We start from the raw sequence: 20,230 nt of genomic DNA on the forward strand, positions 1-20,230 counted from the left end.
CCGTTACCATGTTCTCGGTAATCTAGTGAAACTTGTATTGAGTGGTTTGAGGCGTTTTATGGAATCAAACACTCTCTGCATGCAATTAAATTTTTAGCAGTAATTAAAATGCTTTATTTAGCTATGGAAATAGGACATGAAACGTTACACTCTAAGTAGTTGTTTCATGCATTGCCTTATTAAGTTAGCTATTTTAAAAACTGGTTAGTGAAACTGAATGTTGCGACTGGCCTTATAACTAATTTATTACCATATACTCTCCTCCGTTGTATCGCAAAATCAAAGCATAATCTCATCCACCCGCAAAAGAAATTGCGATTAGGGCTAGTTTTTTTCACCTCAATTTCTTCACAGCCACCATGGGCGCATGGGCTGCCTTACTTCTTCTGATACCGCTCCGGGCGTCCACGGCATGTCAACGCTGACGATGGAACAGCTCACGACCTCACGACTCACGACTCACGAGAGCACGCCGGATGGGCGGCGCCCCAGTGCTCCCCCGCCGCACGTGCGCGCTGCGCTGCGCCGCTGCTTCCCGCGAACCTGGCGGCTGGGCGCGGCGGCAGCTCCGTCCCGGAGAGCGGCACGGACGACACCACCCCCCAAACCCCGCCTCGCTCCACGCGTCGGCTAGCCAGTGGACGCAGCCGCAAAGGGCGGAGCAAAAGATCAAGCGCCGTCCACGTGTACCCCACCAACTCCATGAATGCCAAAACCTCCAGGCCGTCGCCAACCCAAGGCCACTTACATCTGGGCCCGGAATTTTCTGGCCCGAGCTGTCAGTGACTAACCAAACCGACGAGTACGCTCAGTAGCCCCGATTAGATAAAGTGGGGACTAACCGCTAATATTAAACTTAACGGGTGGACTCCGCTGGGGCATGATGAGCTACCCCATCCTCGCCGTCCACGTGGACACCTCGGCCCCTGATACCCTGTACCAACCGCCCTACGACTAACCCATCCAACTGACGACAGGGGGCCACATGTCCACGGGCCCACCAGTCAGTGGTTGATCGACTTGGCACGCGGGGACGGACGGGAAGCGGAACGAATGGTGGGCGAGGGGGTAGGAGCCGCAAACCACCGAGGAGAATGCGAAAGCTACGTAAACTGCTACCCGCCTACTACGCCTCCCGTGGGGCCGGGGGAATTTGGGCCCACGCGTCAGTGGCCGTGGCGGGAGAGCGGGGGGACCTTGACTCCGGCGACGCGGATCGGTCGCGTAGATTATATGTGGTGCGGGATTAGCGAGCGGTCGAGCTGTCCCCTACCTGTGCTCTCCCTCTCCCCCTCCCTCTTGCGCGCTTGCTCGCTTCTCGCTGTGTGCGCGCGCGAGAGATTGAGTGAGGCGGAGCGAAAGGGGGGAGAGAAAGAGAGAGAGAGATCGTGCTCCGCAAGGGGGGGACGGTGGCGAGAGCTTGGAGCTGCTCGTGGTACGTGGCCCCTTCCTTGTCTCGCTCGAGCTCTGCTTTGGTCGGGGATTTGTTTTTCCTTCCTGAGCTCGATTTCTCGCTCGCTCTCGCTTGTTTCGTCTCGTGTGTGTGTGTTTTTCCGGTGGGGTTTGTGTAATTTGTAGGGTCGACCATGTTTTGACTGGTTAGAGTACGTTTCTGCAAGTTGTTGGGTGGTTCTGTGAGTTCTAGTCCTATGTGAAAAAAAAATATTTTGTGAGCTCAAAATTTGGGCCGAAGTATGGAGGCAGATATGTTTCTGTGGCTGCACGGTAGGAAGGGAGAAGCGAGCTTTTGAGATGTGGCGTGGGTGTGGGGAATTCTGCAGGCTGTGATAGATTAGTTTCTGATCTTAACTACTGTCCTGGCGAGATGAATGAAAATTTGGTTCCTGAGAAAGCATACAACAAAGAAAATATGGGGGAAAGGAAGGGACTTTAGTTGGTGTTAAAGTTGTTGCTTGCTAGGAGGGTTAAAAGAATTTGAAGTCTCAGGGTTGGTTCGATAGGTGAATCCACTGGGTTGAGTGTTTTTTTCCCTCTCCTAGATAGTATAGTGGTGGATTTTGGGGGAAAAGAAGTGTCTGGTTCTAATTTCTTGAGAACATATGGGTCAAGTATGTTCTTTTCACTAGATCATTAGCTTGTAGATGTTTTACTAGCTTCACTTTTCTCCACTAATGTCTTTAGTATACAAATTTTTCAACAGTTGGACTTTTCCTACTGGAACTGCAGTACTTTCAACATGCTTTTTGCAAATGCCTGCATTAAGGATGAATAAAATGTTAAGCACCGACTATTTAGGGACGCAGGAGCTTCATTCATTTTGCAAGACCACAGAAATATTGGAAGACTCACAGTGTGAAGAGATTGCGTTCGATAGAACAGCGGTGGGGTCAACACTACTGAGCCATCAAAATGGTAAAGTCTGAATTTACACTAATCTTGATTTTGTTTGCTACGTCTGGCTTTCAAGAATTTCTGCTGAGCATACACCTGAACGTGCCGTACTTCAAAAGTTGATTTTGATTATATGCTTCTAGCACCAGTGAGGTAGCGACACTGCTTCCTAGGATGCATGAGATCATGAATGTTTAAAACAAGTGTAGAGCCCGGAATGATATCCATTATCTAAAAAATGTTACTAAAACAAGACGTGTGGCAATGTTGAGTTAGCACTTTAACAGCAGTCATAGTTCGTTGTGTGAACAACACAACGGAAACAACCAGTGAAAAATGCATATGTGACTACTTGCCCCTTCACAAAAAGAAAGGGAAGAAGGTGAACTAAAAACTGTGATATTTCTTGTTTATATGATGATGTTACACTCGATTTTTTGGTGATATTGACCATTTTATCAATTGGGAAATTTATTTTTTTCCCGATTAGAAATATAAATTATAAATGTGCCAATGAATACTTAATACTTATACCACAATTCTTTAGAAGTACTGAGTGCAGGGGGTGAATGCTGACCTGAACACTACACCTTGAATTTATTTAATACACTGGAAGTAGTATTTGCTCTCAGATGCCTGTAATGCTGTATTTGCTCAACACTGGTTGCAAGGTACAATCAAAACTTCTCTGTAAATGAAAACGTGGTCATCCTGAAAACTTCTCTGTAAATGAAAACGTGCTCATCCTGTTGGCTATGTTGTGTGCTAATTGCTGAGCACAAAAACTGGAATATTAGAAGTAGATTATTTTCACCGTCTTCCTGGATAAAAGAATATCAAGTTTGGGACCAAAAGAAAATTTGAGGAACTGAACTGTTTCTTGTGAAAACCCTGTAAAATTCATGTGTTCCACAGATGCCCTTACTGTTTATAATTCCACATTTATGATTTACGCAGAAGATAGAACTGCCCCATTACAAAAAAAAAAGTTGGAGATACAGGCATGTCCAGCACAAATATAAGGGGTGATTGTTTGGCTTATTCAGAGAAAAAGTCAAATGGCATATTTACAAATGAAAAATATTTTGTGAATAAAAATTTCATATATGTGTTCTTAGCGATCTAAAAGTTAGGGCTGAAAAATAAACTATGATAAAAAAAACTCTAAAATCTACTTCAAATTTAAGGTTGCGATTTAAAATTTGGCTTATAAGCATAAACATAAACGAAAAGATGGGATTGATAGTTTATCATATAAATGCTATTCAGTAATTAGTAGATATACTAGTAATTTGGCTTCTTAAAACGATGGAATCTACACGTTTAATTCTAATTAGTTATTATTTTGCAGTTTGCTCTACTTCTGAAGTACCCGGGGCAAACTTTGGAATCACTGAAGTCAGTTTTTCACAGGACGAATTTAACACAACAACCACTGGTGTTCTGCCGCCGTCATTGTTGTCTTGTGGCCCTAGATCTATGGTGATTAACTATTTTTTTCCTTTATAAATTGCCTCATGAATTACTATTTTTATGTTCCTGATACTTGCTAATATTTTCTCAATATCCTCTGTAATCAGATTTCTCTGTTATTCAGAAGTAAATGCTTTGCTTACTGGTGTAGGTTGTTTCAAACATAGAGATAAAACGATGTGAACCTTTTTTTATCAATGAGGTATTGAGGTAGCTAGTTTTGCATGCATTAGGAACCTAACCATGACAGCCCAGCTGCACTGTTGTATGCATAGGATGTAGGGACAGCGTAGGCTCACGTTATCATATTATACATCTGTGCAGAGACAGAGTTTGTGTTCTTTGTTTAGTGCCCAAAATGTCTAAATTTAAAGTGCTGATGATAACTTACAACTCAGATAGCCTTTTTTTGTAATATAAATTATGAAGCTGTAATAATCTACTGCCATGGGCAGATGGGTGAAGTTAGGAAAACTGTACTGGTCGCTCATTGGGCATTTTCAATTACTAATGCATACTCAACTGTGATTTTTCCATAAATATAGTTGTTAATTTTATTAACTCTGAATGTTGTTTTTGCACATCAGCTCCCACTATCATAAAGCTGCCAGTGCCTGGAGATGTGAATGCTCATACAAGATATACTGTACCAGTAAAAACAACTAAGATTATAATCTGTATCAGTAAAAATGACTAGGAATATAACCATAACTGGTTTACTGTAAAATATAACGGAACAATCAAATTTTGATATTTCTGTATCTCCGTATAAAATGTTTCTATTTGTGGAAAACTATGGAGCCATATGGACTATTCAAACTATTGTGTATTTTGTAGCTCCCAATATCAGTACCATCATCATCTAGCTTGGAGACTATCCTCTCACCTGACCCAACATACAGCGAGCTTCAGGTAAAAGAGATGAACCACAATGCTACAGGTAAATATTGGCTTCACTTCTGACTCTTTCCAATCATTTAGTTTGCTTATCGTAGGTATTTCGAACCAGGCTTTCATATTTTGGTAGCTGAATGCTTTCTCTACCTCTTTTTGTCATTTTTTGTCTCTGCAGCGATGGATGAAAGTAGCGAGTTCCTTCAGCTGATTCTTAGTAGCAATGATGAAGGATACAATACTGCAAATGAATTCCAAGTTTGGGATGTTCTGGACTTCTATTTCTCAGAAAGCTTTTCTGCCATGCAGTTTGATAGCTTAATGGGTTTTACAAATGATGTTAGTTCTTCCCATCACGAGTGTATGAATCTTGTTGACATGGTAGAACGGCCTGTTGCGCTCCTGTCCCTCAATGATACCGAGGAACAAAGTAACACTACTGATGAGGCCCATGTTGATCATACAATAATGGACCCTGATGATACATCATTGTACCTTCAAATGAAACCCTCAGATTTAGAAACTGAAAGTAATTGTGCCTCTCAAGATCTTGAAAAGCCACTTTCTAGAGGCCTGCCTGATTTAATGGATGTCGACTCACCCAGTCGTCTATCAAAATCAGCAAGATCAAAACAAGTTACTCTTGTTCTGGATTTGGATGGTAAGCTGGCAGTTGCTTCACATCATTCAATCTTGCTTTTGCATGAGTGTACTTTGTTCTGAACTTTTGAATTATTCTACATCATTTGAAAGCTATAACAGCTGATGACCAACGTATTGAACGATATCCCACCAAAATAATAAAATGGATTATAAGAAAAACTATTTGATTATGCTCTACAATGATCAAAGTTTACCCTGTTATGTGGTCATCAATATCTGGGATGAAGTGGACCACGTTTCTGTTCTCCTGGAAGTTTAAGTGGCAATTTGGCTGAGTTTATTTTATAAAACATCTGCACATTATGTGTGAAAAATTTAAGGTCCCAATGTGCTATTTATGGTTAATGCTCTTTCTTCTTGGAGCCAGCTTCTGCATTTGTTTTCTATGGGGTAAAAAGTTAGCCAATGGTGTAGGATGCACTCGAGGATGATGAAATTCGGTTAATATATCAGCATACTTACTACCACAATTTCTTTTCTGACATAGTCTTAACTGTTTCTCATATGCAGAGACTCTTGTGCATTCAACATTGGATCATTGTGACGATGCTGATTTCACCCTTCAAGTTTTCTTTAACATGAAGAATCATACCGTATATGTTAGGCAAAGACCTCATCTAAAGATGTTTCTTGAGAAGGCAGCTCAGATGTTTGAGCTTGTCATTTTCACAGCTAGCCAGAGAATCTATGCTGAGCAATTAATAGATAGACTTGACCCTGATGGGAGGTTGATTTCAAACCGAATTTATCGTGAATCATGTATATTCTCTGACGGTTGCTATACCAAGGATCTAACGATTCTTGGCGTTGACTTGGCAAAAGTCATGATTGTTGACAATACTCCACAGGTAGCATGCCTTTTCCAGCATAATAGAATTCGCTTTATATTGACAGGTGGAAATGTTTTCCTTTTCTTTAGTTTTAGACTAAAACGAATAGAGAGCTTTATGACTCTTCAATTTGTCGAGAATATATATGTAGGACGTATACTTATTATTTCTTAGCTGGCTATTTCTTGTAGTTCTATGGCTTCCAAAGTTGTATTAAGTAAATCTCGTCTTTTTTTCAGGTTTTCCAGTTGCAAGTGGACAATGGTATACCAATAAAGAGCTGGTTTGATGACCCTTCAGACCAGGAATTGGTTGAGTTGCTCCCGTTCCTGGAGACCCTTGTTGGTGTGGATGACGTTAGGCCAATAATCTCGAGGACTTTCCACCATACACTTGAGCAGAATTAGGTCTAGATATTCATAATTTTCCTCTACTGAGCCTGTCACTGGAGCTAGGTTCACTCCGTAGGGTGCACTCCATTATTGGGAAATTAGGCATAGGAGATTCACCATTTATGTTATGTTAGCTGTTACAAAATAGCGAGCATAAACTGCAGTAGTCGCCATGGCTTGTATATATGTGAATCGGTTTTCTGTTTCAGATCCTTGTACAGGAACAATAGTGTTGAATAAAACGGTTCTGAATCAATTTTTCCTGTCTTTTCTTGTAATACAAACTCCAATACTCCCAAAACCATACTCCAGAGTTCCCAGAAAAGAGATGACATTATCTTTTTTATGGATAATGGATAGAAGGGAAAAAGAAAACACAAAGGTCTAGTCTCTAACCCTGTCTAGTGTCTGCTGATGTAACCAACGAGTCTACAAGCCTACAATCATCTTTACTGTTATGTTTCTGAAATTTTGCATAATAGAGCTACATGTGTCGTTCTGATTGGAAGCTTTGGCCTCCGGTGTGCAACAGGAGAAGATAGCTGTTGCACCTATTTAGTTGAGTTCGAGTAGTATTGTTAGCAAAGGAATTAATCTAGGTAATATAGGTTTGATCGGTAATTGTCGTGGTGGATCTGGATATATATTGAATCATTTTTCAAGGATTTATTCCCTTGTGATGGTGGCAGTGGCTATCTATTTAACCTCGGGTGGAAGGCGTTGGTGACAACTTGACAAGCACCTACAACATTGCAAGTCAATGCATTCGCTGGGTGGATCTTTTTACTGCTCGATTACTGAGAGGGTTGAAATTTATTGCATGCCCCAATCAAAAGATACAAGGCACGCAGGGGCAGAGCTAGAATCAGAAATAATTGGTGTCACCTCTACTGCTTCATAGGATCACACTACAAATATGCAGTAGAAAACTATAGTTTCTAATGGAGTTTAACAGAAATTCATTGCTGCCAAATGACACCGCAAAACACACATATACAACATGGCTTTAGTGGATTTTATCTGGTGAAAATATGTAATCAAGTTAAGGTCGCGTTCGCCCCTCTTCCCAGCGCTGTATTCCCTACTTTTTTATGCGCACACTTCCCTAACCGCTAAATGGTGTATTTTTTGCAAAAAAAAATCTATAGGAGAGTTGCTTAAAAAATCATATTAATATATTTTATAATTTTTATAATTAATAATTAATTAAGGGTCTTCCTATGTCAAATGTTTAAACATTTTAATTCCATTAATCAAATCTGGTGCCTGTTGTTATTGGATGATAATATGAAGACGTGCACGTAAGTCAAAATGGCCTTGCACGCCCTCCCCTTAGCCCCCATACATTTCGTGGGTGTTTAACAGGAGAACAAAAAATCAAAAGTTTGATCAATAGCAAAAGTATTAATTAATCATGTACTAATCTATTATTACGTTTTCCACGTTGGATAACTAACACCACTTCTACCCCAGACGAACGTGGCCTTCGACACCACCGGTTAGTTAACTAAGTCCCCTCTTTTTCCATGTGCACGCTTCCCGAACTGTTAAATATTCTTTTGCAAAAATTTCCTATAGAAAAGTTGTTTTAAAAAATCATATTAATATATTTTATATTTTATAATAATTAATAATTAGTTAATCATATATTAATATATTTCAGGCATAAGTTAAACTTATGCGGCTCTGCGGAACACCGCCTAAGGCCGCGTTCGGATAGAGGGGGTAAGTTAACTTATCCCCGGTATGAAAAACATAGATTAGTACATGATAAATTAATTATTAATTATTAAAAAAATATAAAATAAATTAATATGATTTTTTAAACAACTTTACTATAGAAAATTTTTATAAATAATACACCGTTTAGCAGTTCGGGAAACGTGCGCGTGAAATACAAGCGATAAGCTAACCGAGGGGGTAACGAACACGCGGCCTAAGTGGCTCTGTATTCGGTCAAACTGTTTTAAACTCTCGTGGATATTCGTGGATATTCCTGCCTCAGTGGTACTGTACAGTATCATATTGAATTGTGGACATCTCGAGGCGTCATGGTAGATGCCACATGCACGGAAAATGCGGCTAGTGTCAATCACTGTAATGCACGGAAAATGCGGCTAGTGTCAATCACTGTAATGCAGTGGAGCACTGTCCTGGGCATTCACGGCAGTAGCAGCGAATGGTCACAGTTCCGCACGGCCACCACATGGCGTCTCTTCTTTCCCGCGCCGCCGGCGCCGTCTCCCTCCTCGCCGTCGTCCTGACTGCCACCACGTCCACCTCCCCTGCGGCCGCTCTGTTCCCGGAGGAGGCGCGCCCGACGAGGTCAGGGTACCTGAGCATCACGTCCACCAACTCGCTCTACTACGCCTTCTACGAGGCCACCGACCCGGTCACCACGCCGGCCGCCTCCGCCGTGCCGCTCCTCGTTTGGCTCCAGGGCGGGCCCGGGAGCTCCTCCCTCATCGGCAACTTCGCCGAGCTCGGTCCCTATCTCCTCCTCGACTCCGACACCTCCCTCTCCTGTAACCCCAACCGATGGAACCGCCGGTTCGGCGTGATCTTCATCGACAACCCGCTCGGCGTCGGCTTCAGCGTGGCCGCCTCCGACGCCGACATCCCGACCGACGAACCCACCATCGCCGACCACCTCCTCGCGGCTCTTCAGTCGTTCATGGCGCTCGATCCCGCGTTCCGCGCGCGACCGCTGTTCCTCACAGGGGAGAGCTACGCCGGCAAGTACATCCCCGCGGCTGCGTCGCGCATCCTCGGCGCCAACTCCAAGCTCCCGAGCAACCGTCGGGTGAACCTGCAGGGCGTCGCCATCGGCAACGGCATGACGCATCCGGTGGCGCAGGTGACCGTACACGCCGACCAGGCCTACTTCGCCGGGCTGATCAACGCCGCGCAGAAGGCCGAGGTCGAGGAAATGCAGACCAGGGCAGTGAGCCTGGTGAAATCCAATAAGTACGTCGCGGCGAGGAGGGAGAGGGGCAAGATCATAGACTTCCTCGAGAACGTCACCGGCGTCGCGACAGCCTTCAACTACGCGCGAGGGCAGCCGCACCCGACGCAGCCGCTCCGGGACTTCCTCAACACCGGCGAGGCGAAGGCGGCGCTCGGCGCGAGGAGCGACGTGCAGTGGGCGCGCCGCAGCGAGGCCGTGTCCCGGGCGCTCGCCAAGGACGTCATGAAGAGCGCCATCGGCGACGTTGAGGCCGTCCTGGCGTCGAACGGCACCCGGGTGCTGCTGTTCCAGGGCGTGTTCGACCTGCACAGCGGGCCGGCGTCCGTGGAGGCGTGGGTGGGGGAGCTGGCGTGGCCTGGCCTGGGCGCGTTCCTCGCCGCGGAGCGCGCCGTGTGGCGTCTCGGGGACGGGCAGCTCGCTGGGTACGTGCAGAGGTCGGGGGCGCTCGCGAACGCGGTCATCGTCGGGGCCGGGCACATGGCGCCCGGCGACAACCGGCCGGCCGCTCAGGCGATGATCGAGGGATGGGTGTTGCAGACGGGGCCGTTCGGCGAAGCGGCAGTGCGGGACAACGTAGTCAACGAGTCCTGACTCCTTAAATTAACTCACGGCTGGGCTTGACTTTGACTAATTAGCATGAGTGATGTTTAATACTTATATCCTTATGGTTGCTCAAGCTATTATCACCAATATTATATATACAAAATGTAACGCATTGGTATCAATGCTACGAGTATGACTTTTTTGAATTTCTCTGGGATAAAGTCAGAGCTCTTATGTCTTTCATCTTTAACTGTGCAAACTTGGTGGTCTGCGGGTACTATGCGAGGGGGTGGGGTCACTGCTTGTAGTAGTTGTTTTGAAGTCACAGTTGCTCCGCTGAGAGCCGGTTTAGTTGGGAAAAGTTGTTAGGAGAGAGAGGTCATATCGATCCGTACGGTTATATATTTAAATATTAAATGTATTTTAATTATAAAATAAATTTAGATTCCGCCTGAAAATTGTGAGATGAATTTTTGAGTCTAATTAATCTACCATTAGCATATGTTTATTATTGTACCATTTATGACTAATCATGTATTAATTAGACTCAAAAGATTCCTCTCATGATTTTTTTCCTAACTGTATAATTAGTTTTAATATCCATATATATTTAATACTTTACTTAGGTGTCTAAAATTTCGATGTAATGTTTTTATAAAAGTTTTTAAAAACTAAACAGGCCTGAGTGTGACGAGCCTAAACAACTATAATGCTTCTCTCTTTTTTCTTGTTACCAGAGATGATACTCATGGTCGACAGGGTGTGGGAGTTTTCAGTGAAAGCCCTGCCCCATGTTTGGTCGGTACCGATGGTGCCAATGGCAGGTTTCCTCCTTAGAGGTATCATTGTGTTGCTTTCACTTTTTAGGTGAATTTTTTAAATATTTAGATATGTGGCAACAACATCTTTAAACATTGTATACTCATCGGAGACATCGTTTTGAAGGTTATACTACTACCATGTATGAATATTCGATAGTATTTTATTGTCAATAAGGTTGATCTTTGAGCCTAAGGTACATAGTAGGTCGTTTTAGGTCATCAATAATGAGGGCACTCCCTCGTATGCCATGTGAGCCCAGACCATATGTTGGCCACACGGCCCATAGTAGGAGAGAGCTTGAAGGTGGTCCAAGCAAATACGAAGACCTCACTTGAGGACACAAGGCTGACAGTGGGGCTGGTCTTAGCTCATCAGCACCAGTCCCAAATTACCGAGCTATCCTCAAGCCGGAGAGAGAAGGGGGGCATATAGCTCAATATTTGGCTAACAAAATGTTGCAAACATAATGCATGCGAATCATTAGATTTCACTGCACAGTTTGAGAAAGGATATATCATTCTCTACATGCTTCAGCAATCAGAATCAACTTCATCATGCTTGCTCTAACCACCAAGACAGTGCCCCTAGGCGCTAAAGGATTAACAGCACGATTAATCGATCAGCCGTACCAAATCTACTTTAAAAATATGAAGTTAAAAATTTACTTTAAAAATTTAAAATGATCAACTTCTATATAAACACATAACTCAATAGATAGGAAAATATGTGTGCATAAGCCGTGAAATAATAAGCTAAAAAAAGAACTCCTACCAGGGCAATCGTATTTGTTTTGATAGATATGCGAACCCACTTGGATTACAGCGAGATGGATAGAAGCGGGATAAAGAGCAATGACATGATATGCACGTTGTGGTGAAAAAATTCTAGGCATGTATATTTCCTGACAAACCGGTTACAATAAGATCCACAGAAATATATATGGGTTCAGGAAAGAGATCCTCTAAATATTAGGGAGCCGTTGATAAACCAGATCGAATACTTTATGAAATGGACGGAGTATCCGAAACAGTATCTAGAGCAGCTATTTGCATAGCTGTCTGTAAAACGCCCATACGAAATCAATTTCTTCAATTGGAAACATAACCTTCCCCCCTCCCCTAAAAAAACAGGCTCTTCTTTCTGGAAAGACAAATTTTATTTCATCCTTTTGTATTGAAATAACAAATTAAAATGAAAATAATATGATTCAACCTCAGACCCTTTTAAATGTAGCAGATAATAGCAAGACCCTTTTAAATGTAGCAGATAATAGCGGAGCTTGAAAATTGACGTGTGCTCGAAGTCATAGAAATTGACTTGTATACGAGTCATGGGAGCCGCTAGTAATCCGCGATCAGTCGTGGGATGAACTTCCGTGCACGAAATCGTGGAAACGACCATTGATTGACATCATGCTTTAATGCTGAATTAGTTGCTTGGAAGCAATACTAAAAGATTCGATTACTTTTTGCACAAGAGGCTAACGACGAGGTCTTGTGGACAGATATAGACAGTATCAATTTACTCAGGTAAAAGGAGATAAATTATTAGCATAGGATTAATTACTTATTATTATTTTTCTAACTTAAAAATATTTATTTGTGGTTTTTAAAGTAATTGTTATAGAGTTTTGTTTTGCGAAAACATAATTAATCATATAACCATAACTTACCTAGTTGATTCCGGCCGTGTACGCCACGATGGAACGATGGTTAGTTATTTGAAAAAAACACAGTAATAAATTAGTACGCGATTAATTAATTATTAATTATAAAAATTATAAAATACATTAATATGATTTTTTAAAAAATCTACAAAAAATTTTAAAAAATACACCGTTTGCAGTTTAAGAAAAATACACCGTTTAGCACATGAGAATCTGGGCTAAGGGAAGAGCCGAACGTGGGTCAGTCTATTTTTGCCAAAAGAAAAACTCGCCCTAATTCTTTTTTTTTTGAGAACTCGCCCTAATTCCGTGTCACTTTCGTTGTATTTTCAGAACGTAGCGAAGACAGCTCAACATAAACAAACGGATATTCGACGTTCTACCAAATAGGTAGCGACACAGCTCATAATCCATGTTTCTTTCTGGTGCGCACGATAAAGCTACTGAAAACCGAGCAGCTGTGCGCTTTTATATCTTTCTCAAGTCATTCGTAATTTCAGATGTAGCACCTTGATATGAGAAAAATCTCTATACAACATTGGAGAAAAAAGATGTTAGTGTTCCTTCCTTTCCCTTCTGTCCCCCTCACTCTAGAAATACAAATGGCGCCTAAAATAGCTCAGATTACAAGCCACTGGACTACCCCCTTCAATTGTGCAATGAAGGGCACATTTCTTACACACAGGCAGATACCTCGGAGGTGGTGGTTCCTGAATCCTGATCAAGCAGGAACGGTAGCAGCAGTGCACCACTGCAACTATGGAGTCATCGTCGTCAAGCTCAGGTCGCCCTGTGCTCCGAACATCATGGTGCCCTCCCAAGGCTTGAACTGCACTTCGTTCTCAGTGATTCGCCGCAGGCTAGCATCGGAGCTCCGATAAGGCATGTAGGATGTGCCATGATTTTGGGCGCTAATACATCCTTGACATGCCGTAGGGAACAACACCGACCTTTCTGTGAGCACTTGCTGCCACTCCTGCGGCAGTAGCAGCAAGGCCATTAAGAGATCTCGTGTATAGGTTTGTCTCTGCTGCTAACCTTTCAGAAGAATCACTTTTTGGCCCTCCTGTTAGATGGAACGGGGGTGCTCTCATGTCCAGAGCAACATCGGGCACAGCGGTGCTGTTTGCGCAAGCATAGGCCTGCTGGTGCAGCGTATACCTTTCAGCCTGCAACGGCTCAGAGCAAGCTGACTTACCAGGTATCTGATAATAACCATAAGCTTGAGGGATTTGTTGCTGGGGAGGATACCCTGAGTTCATTGCCAATCTCCGTGCCTCATAGGAATCCTTCGCGGCACCATTTTCATAAGGTAATACTGGACCAACAACTCTTCCTGGTCTTGCTGCAAAATTAAGAACCAATGAAAGATTAGATTCGATTATTATCAACTGAACATGTGTATAATGTATTAACCACAAAGCACCTGTTGGCACTCTTTGTGGAGCCTGTGAGGTCCTTGGCGCGCTGCCAGAAAACCTGTCAAATTCCCGGGGATTGTTATAGGTTTCATCGGACAAAGGTTTATCCCTTGATAGGCCATTACGGGGCTGCTCCTTGGCAGGAATTGGTGTTGTGTGAACAATAGTAGACCTGCAAAACAGTTAGCAAATGATTCATGATTCAATCTTAATTAAAACACAAGAACAAAATGCGTAGAAGAGAGGATACAAGTTCATCGATGGCCAAAGAAAAATTACTTAAAAAAACGGTTGCAGTCACAAGAAACACCAAGGACAATCAACTTGACCAGTGTGGTTACTTCCGGTTCATAGTCTAGTACTAATATTCAACATTCAGGTATTAAAGGAGAAACTGGTAGTCTTGTCTATGTCCACTTTGATTTGAGATACCTTGTTGAAGCGTGGCCAATGTGAAGCTTTTAAAATTGTGGCCCTTTCCCTTTCAGACGAAAATAAAATTTCCAGTATGATTCTTACACCATTTGAAACATAGACCACATGAAAAGAACTGATCTATCAAGCTCTATAATGTGCTTAAAGGTGTTCTAAACAACTGCAGCCGATATAACAAAGCCGATATGACAAAACACAAGCTAAATAGAACAGAAAGTATGATGAAAATACCTGGGAAGAGAAGTGTGCTTTCTATCCATTGGAATTACCGGGCCATTTCCACTATTTTCTTCAAGATGCGCAAATTGCTTTCTAAACTGATCAACAGCACTGCATAGCAAAAATGAGAGTACTTCTGAGTAGGAGTTGATTGGATTAAAAGCACAAAAGTTCATTGGTACATTCATGTTCAAAGAGTCATATAGAGATCCAAAGTTATGATTGCAAAAACCTTGGGTATAGAAACGTTGTTCTCTCAGTGCCATTGGTATAGTCTTTGAGCAATTGTGGATGGTATTCCAGTATTTCACGGAATATCAACTCTCGTATATCTTCCTTTGTCACTCTTCTACGCTCAAACTCAAACTCCATTTTTGTGATAGGTTGGCAGGATGGTTCTCTCTCAACTTTTGCAAGCCCTTTGAAGTATGGATGAGCCAATGCCTGACATGAATCATGAATTACTAAATTATTGTCACAGTTTAAGGATACAATATTTCGTGCTGCTGAGATTAAACAGAAGTGTACACACTATTCAAATAGTTACCTCTTCAGCAGTTGGACGGTCCTTTGGATCAAAAGCTAATAGCTTTTGCAGAAGATCCAAGGCCAAAGGATCTGCGCTTGGGAACTTTTGCGAAAATAGGATCGGCTCTTTCTTTCTCATGCTACTCAGATACCTCCTTGCTTTCTCATTCCGAACCTGGGAATAAATTGCAATGTCAACCTTCGATACATTAGGTAAAGCCTGGCAGATAATCAACAGAAGGCTCCCCCAAAAAGAACCAGTACCATACCCGAGAAATTGTATCCATGGATGGTGTGCCCAGAAGATCAGTCATCAAATCTAATTGATGGACAACATTTTTACCAGGAAATAAAGGCTTTCCTGTCAGCACCTCAGCAAAGATGCATCCAATGCTCCAAATGTCAATGGCTGGTGTATACTGCAATTTTGTTGGGAATAACAGCTTGTATATATTAATGACAGACCCATAGATGGAAAATAAAAAATGTGTCTGATGAAGAAAGACGTTCACTGTTTACAATAATCAGTATGATGATAAAGTTATTTAGGGCTATACATTCTATTTCCTAAAATGCATTCAAAATTCTTGACCTAGTGTAACTCATATGCTTGAAACTCGAATTACCAATGTAAAGGGAGAATGATTCAATATTATAAAGTGTAAAGTAGGACAAAAATTAACTGAAACTTCACAGAAGAATTCATCATATTTAAATGGTTCATTGATATCTGCACTTTTAAAATGAGTTGGAGGTGCATTATGCATACCATATTCCAGGAGATGCTATGTGGTTAGATTTATGTATATATATGGGTTGTTTGCAAGATACTGTACTAAAATTACATTCTTTGAGCAGTCCGTTGAACTCGAATGGTTATGCATATAGTTGTTAAACTTGATTACTTGAGGATGTTACTTTTGCATAATTCTATATCTTCTAGAATACTTATTTGGTATCCTTCAGGCCATCACAATTACAGACATGATGCCAGTCAACCAAAATGTGTATAGCAGTATAGCATCATTGACCTCTCCTAGTCTTACACAAATTCAACCAAGAATGCTAGAGAGTAGAGACCACCACAAAACTAACCTTTGAAAAGAAGGATCCACAGAGCTCTGGAGCCCGGTACCATCTTGTTGCGACATAATCCTGCAGATAAATGAGCAAAGAGATAAAGAGTGATCAGCATACACCGAGCAAGCTAAAAAACCAAAGGTTTAGACAGAATTAAGTAAAACATAGATACTCCCATGCACATACCGTCCAAAAGATTGTTGTTGGGGTATCATTGAATGCAACTCGCGCCAGTCCAAAATCACAAATTTTCAGTTTGCAGTTGGAATTAGCCAATATATTCTTCGGCTTCAAGTCCCGGTGATAAACATTAGCTGCAGTCACGTGGACTTAGCATAAGCACGATTGCAAGAGGAAAAGGTAAATAGAAAATTTATGCACATTCTGCTGACAAGAAAACAGGTAAATGGTAGTGTGCTGTTCGGAAAGACTACAGCAAGCCGGAGTATCATTGGAATCAACCAATATGCATGTAATTAGCAGATTATTTAATACAACAATACTAAAATAATGAGGAAGTAACACATTATCTATCAAGAATGCCTGGGATCCACAGTGCATTTCCTATTCTTAAGGTTTCAAAAACACAGAACTTTTAGAGCTCATTTTGAATTCAAGAGGCCCATATGTTAGCATCTCTCTCCCCATACCCACCCCAAGGCGCTTGGTGATACTTGAGACCAGTTGTTTTTCGCTATAAATTTGCAAATCATGCTAACCATATGTTTATACGGAAATTGAATAAATATCGTAAGAGCCTCTTACATATAGTACACTAACTAAAAAGGTTTCCAAAGGTAATAATATATCAAACCATGAGACACTGGCTCAATGCAGATTCCCTAAGCACATATATTGTGTAATTCGCATAACATATGATCTTCAAAGGAAAAACAAAAATGTACTGAAAGTGACAGTTCCCTACCAGTGTGGATGTATTTCAGAGCCCGGAGTAGTTGGTAAAGAAAGAATTGGTAGTGTTCCTTCGTCAAGTCATCATTTGCCTTTATAACTTGGTGAAGATCAGACTCCATAAGCTCAAAAACTACATAAATATCTTTGAAATCCCTCCTCGATGGAGGCAACATAATGTGCTTGATCTCAACTATGTCAGGATGTCTTAGCAGCCTCAGAAGCTTGATCTCACGGAGAATCCGTGCCGCATCAGATATGTGCTCAAAGATATCGTGTATCTTCTTGATTGCCACTTTCTCTCCAGTGTGGACATCTATCGCTGAGCACACCACCCCATAGCTTCCCTTGCCAATAACTTCCTGAATTTTGTATCGACTTGCATCCCCATATTCCGTGAAAAAATCTGCCTCTGTAGAACTCTGTAAAACAATCGCAGATATCAAGTTAACCATAAAGAAAATCAGCCTTTAGAAACTCGCCGCGTCAAAGAAGCTTCAATGATCAAATGGACAGCCTGCTCTAAGCATATGCAAGCAATGCACGCAAAATGGTCAGTGCTTAACCCAGAAAGACTGAATGGCACAAAAAAATGTATATCGCAAAAAAACATGGCAGATCTCCAGGAACTTTTGATGGCCGAAATGCAAATGAACAGACAATTGTGGTGCTAGAACGAGCATTTACGAAATGGTGCAAAATTTTCAGCTGCTCTGCAGATCAAGACAAATATCTTTAGGACCTAGAGATCTTGAAGCTCTAGTTGCCAGAACTGGCATCCTCGCATGCAACACTTGTGAAGCCAAGTGCTCGTGCACAGATCGGGAGAACCCCACAAGAAAAGGCAACAGCTTTGCTCAGCGACAAGGAAAAGGGATGGCCCCCATGTCTCTGCGTGGCCGGCGCCTCGATGACACACAAGGGTGTGGTCAACTTTTGCATGTGAATTACAAGTTGTTATAGTATGGGAGCACCAAATTTCAGCTTTTCTTCCCAAATATAGCCAAAGGTCTTTCTAAACACAGTGCAAATGCGAGGGGAATGCAGATTGCAGAAAACGAATGGAGCAACAGCACGAAGGAAGGAAGAAGGGCGCCATAATCATGAGAAGGGCTCAGTTTGGAGGAAAAGGATCATAAACGGCTAACCAACAACAGAACAAGAAGAAAAGAAGACATTTGTACAGAACAGCAACGATGATTCAAACTTTCGAATTGACACGGCATCGAAATAAGAAAGAAAAAATAAAACAAACGGACGCTCCATCAGAAGATGCCAGAAGGTCACAACCGGTGTCAAACATTCTACCGAACTGGAAGCCCAAAAAAATCCTACTATTAGAATGATGCCATGATGTAACAACGTCAAAATTCTCGCGAACTTAACTCTGAAGGTTAAAAAAATCCGTTCACGCAAGAACGTCAACGAGGTCCGAAGGGGGAAATTTCCAACTTTTGGACGGACGGAGACACAAATCATCGCAACGAAACCGCGGGAGCAGCTCAAAGCGCACGAAAACGCCAGGCCAATCTGAAACAGGGAACCAATTCAAACCAAAGCAAGAACGCTCGAAGACCAAGAGAGATCTCCCGAGCCGAGCCAACCTTCTTCCGCTGATCCTGCTGCATCTCGCCGCTCGCCGGATCTCGCGCCAAACAACCTTAGAAACGCCCGCGCCAGGGCCCCAGCCCCCCTCCTCCGGTAGCAGCAACAAGAGGCCCACCTCCAGATGACTCCCGCCAAAACCGACGGTCAGACACACGGCATTGGCTCGCGCCGCCGAGGCCGAGAGGCGCACACGCCGCAGGGCGCGCGCGGATCGGGGGAGGGGACGACGGAAGGGGAAAAGGCCGTAACCGGCAGGAAGGAAGGAAGGGAGGCGGGGGAGACCCAGACCCTAACCCTAGCGACGCCTGCGCCGGCTGGGGCAGGGCTAGGGCTCCCTCCCTCTTCTCTCTCTATCCCCCTCCCCTCCTCTCCTCTCCTCTCGCGGTCTGCGCGAGCCCTCAAGAGAGAGAGAGAGGAATAAGAGAGAAGCACGGGACGGAGACGGAGAGAGAGGGGCGGAGGCGGAGGACGGGGTGGAGACGAAGGTGGAAGGTGGCCGGTGCGCTTTCTTTTCTCGCCATGAATCTCGGGGGCGGGTTTGCTTTAAAGTTCGCGCCCGGACGAGATTGCCCCCTCGCCCCGCTTTGCTGCTGCGGGCCCCACCCCCGGTTGGGTTGGCGACCTGTCGTGGGTCGCGTGCGGTGGGCTGCGCCGCAGCCGTCCGATCGGCGGTCTCTTTTTTGCTTCCCCCGGCACCATCTGACTCATTTAAAGCGGTACTAAGAGAGGAGAGAAGGACGGTGGATTACTAAATTTATAGCCAGCTATATACGGTCTCTAAGACAAAATATATGTATGACATGTGGAACCATATATTGATATTTTATAGGTAACTATTGTATGAATAGATTATAGATGAATTAGAGCTACTAGTTGTCTATACTATTGAACCTGCTCTTATGAATGCGCCCCATGCATTTGCACGCACGGTGGGCGGCCAGCGAATAACGGGAAAAATACGGGGCCATCCGGGGGCAAGGTCAATCCCTTTGTTAATTCATTTTAAAAATCAGGATACGGCAGTTTCGTCGCGCAATCCCTTTTTTCCGTACCAGCTGAGCTCGGTGGGCAAGTATGGTCAAAACCTGGTCGCTTTTACCCTCTCCGGATAACTACCGACCTTTTTTGGCTGATTTTGTATGAACTGCCGTTATCGGTAAAACCCGGACGTTAGTAGTAGTAAAGAGCAAGAGGACGAGAAATTGGCGTGTTATCGTTGACCACCCTGGGAGCCAAGGCTGGAAGTGTTTGGCAGCGGGGACGGTTACGAGAGGGAGGGAGAGAGGCTTATCCGCATCGGATAAAACGGATAAAAGCCAAGGCGATCCGTCCAAAGTACTGTGCGCTTTTTAACGGGCTCGCGTCCTCTGCCCGTTGCGTGTTTTCCGCCGGAGCCGTCCCGTGCGTGCATGCGCCGGCCGGGG

The 20,230-nt window shown here is 43.3% G+C and overlaps 3 protein-coding genes across 4 annotated transcripts; 2 read left to right on the forward strand and 1 right to left on the reverse strand.

Moving 5' to 3' along the window:
- Positions 1-1,233: 1,233 nt before the first annotated feature.
- LOC102718595 (CTD small phosphatase-like protein 2) lies at positions 1,234-6,867 on the forward strand. 2 transcript variants are annotated; one of them, XM_015843756.1, is made up of 7 exons: positions 1,234-1,435; positions 2,257-2,373; positions 3,704-3,834; positions 4,663-4,765; positions 4,898-5,380; positions 5,893-6,230; positions 6,452-6,867. In XM_015843756.1, exons 1-7 carry the CDS (start codon positions 1,234-1,236, stop codon positions 6,617-6,619), a joined length of 1,542 nt encoding a protein of 513 aa, XP_015699242.1. In that variant the 3' UTR covers positions 6,620-6,867. The 2 variants fall into 2 exon arrangements, with proteins under 2 accessions (XP_015699242.1, XP_006644397.1); XM_006644334.2 differs by having other exon boundaries at positions 1,353-1,435; positions 2,162-2,373.
- Positions 6,868-8,681: 1,814 nt separating this feature from the next.
- Positions 8,682-10,499, forward strand: LOC102718877 (serine carboxypeptidase-like 50). The gene has a single exon (XM_006644335.3). The coding sequence runs from the start codon at positions 8,784-8,786 to the stop codon at positions 10,161-10,163; it is 1,380 nt and encodes a 459-aa protein (XP_006644398.1). The 5' UTR covers positions 8,682-8,783; the 3' UTR covers positions 10,164-10,499.
- A 2,521-nt stretch (positions 10,500-13,020) lies between these two features.
- LOC102719155 (mitogen-activated protein kinase 10) lies at positions 13,021-19,209 on the reverse strand. Its single transcript, XM_006644336.3, has 10 exons — positions 18,803-19,209; positions 17,212-17,620; positions 16,473-16,600; positions 16,302-16,361; positions 15,476-15,625; positions 15,226-15,381; positions 14,911-15,122; positions 14,691-14,789; positions 14,030-14,196; positions 13,021-13,948 (listed from the first exon to the last, which is right to left on the reverse strand). The coding sequence occupies exons 1-10, from the start codon at positions 18,824-18,826 to the stop codon at positions 13,515-13,517; spliced, it is 1,839 nt and encodes a 612-aa protein (XP_006644399.1). The 5' UTR covers positions 18,827-19,209; the 3' UTR covers positions 13,021-13,514.
- Positions 19,210-20,230: the final 1,021 nt, after the last annotated feature.

This window comes from Oryza brachyantha, chromosome 1 (genome assembly GCF_000231095.2).
Source record: "Oryza brachyantha chromosome 1, ObraRS2, whole genome shotgun sequence".
Taxonomy (NCBI): Eukaryota; Viridiplantae; Streptophyta; class Magnoliopsida; order Poales; family Poaceae; genus Oryza; species Oryza brachyantha.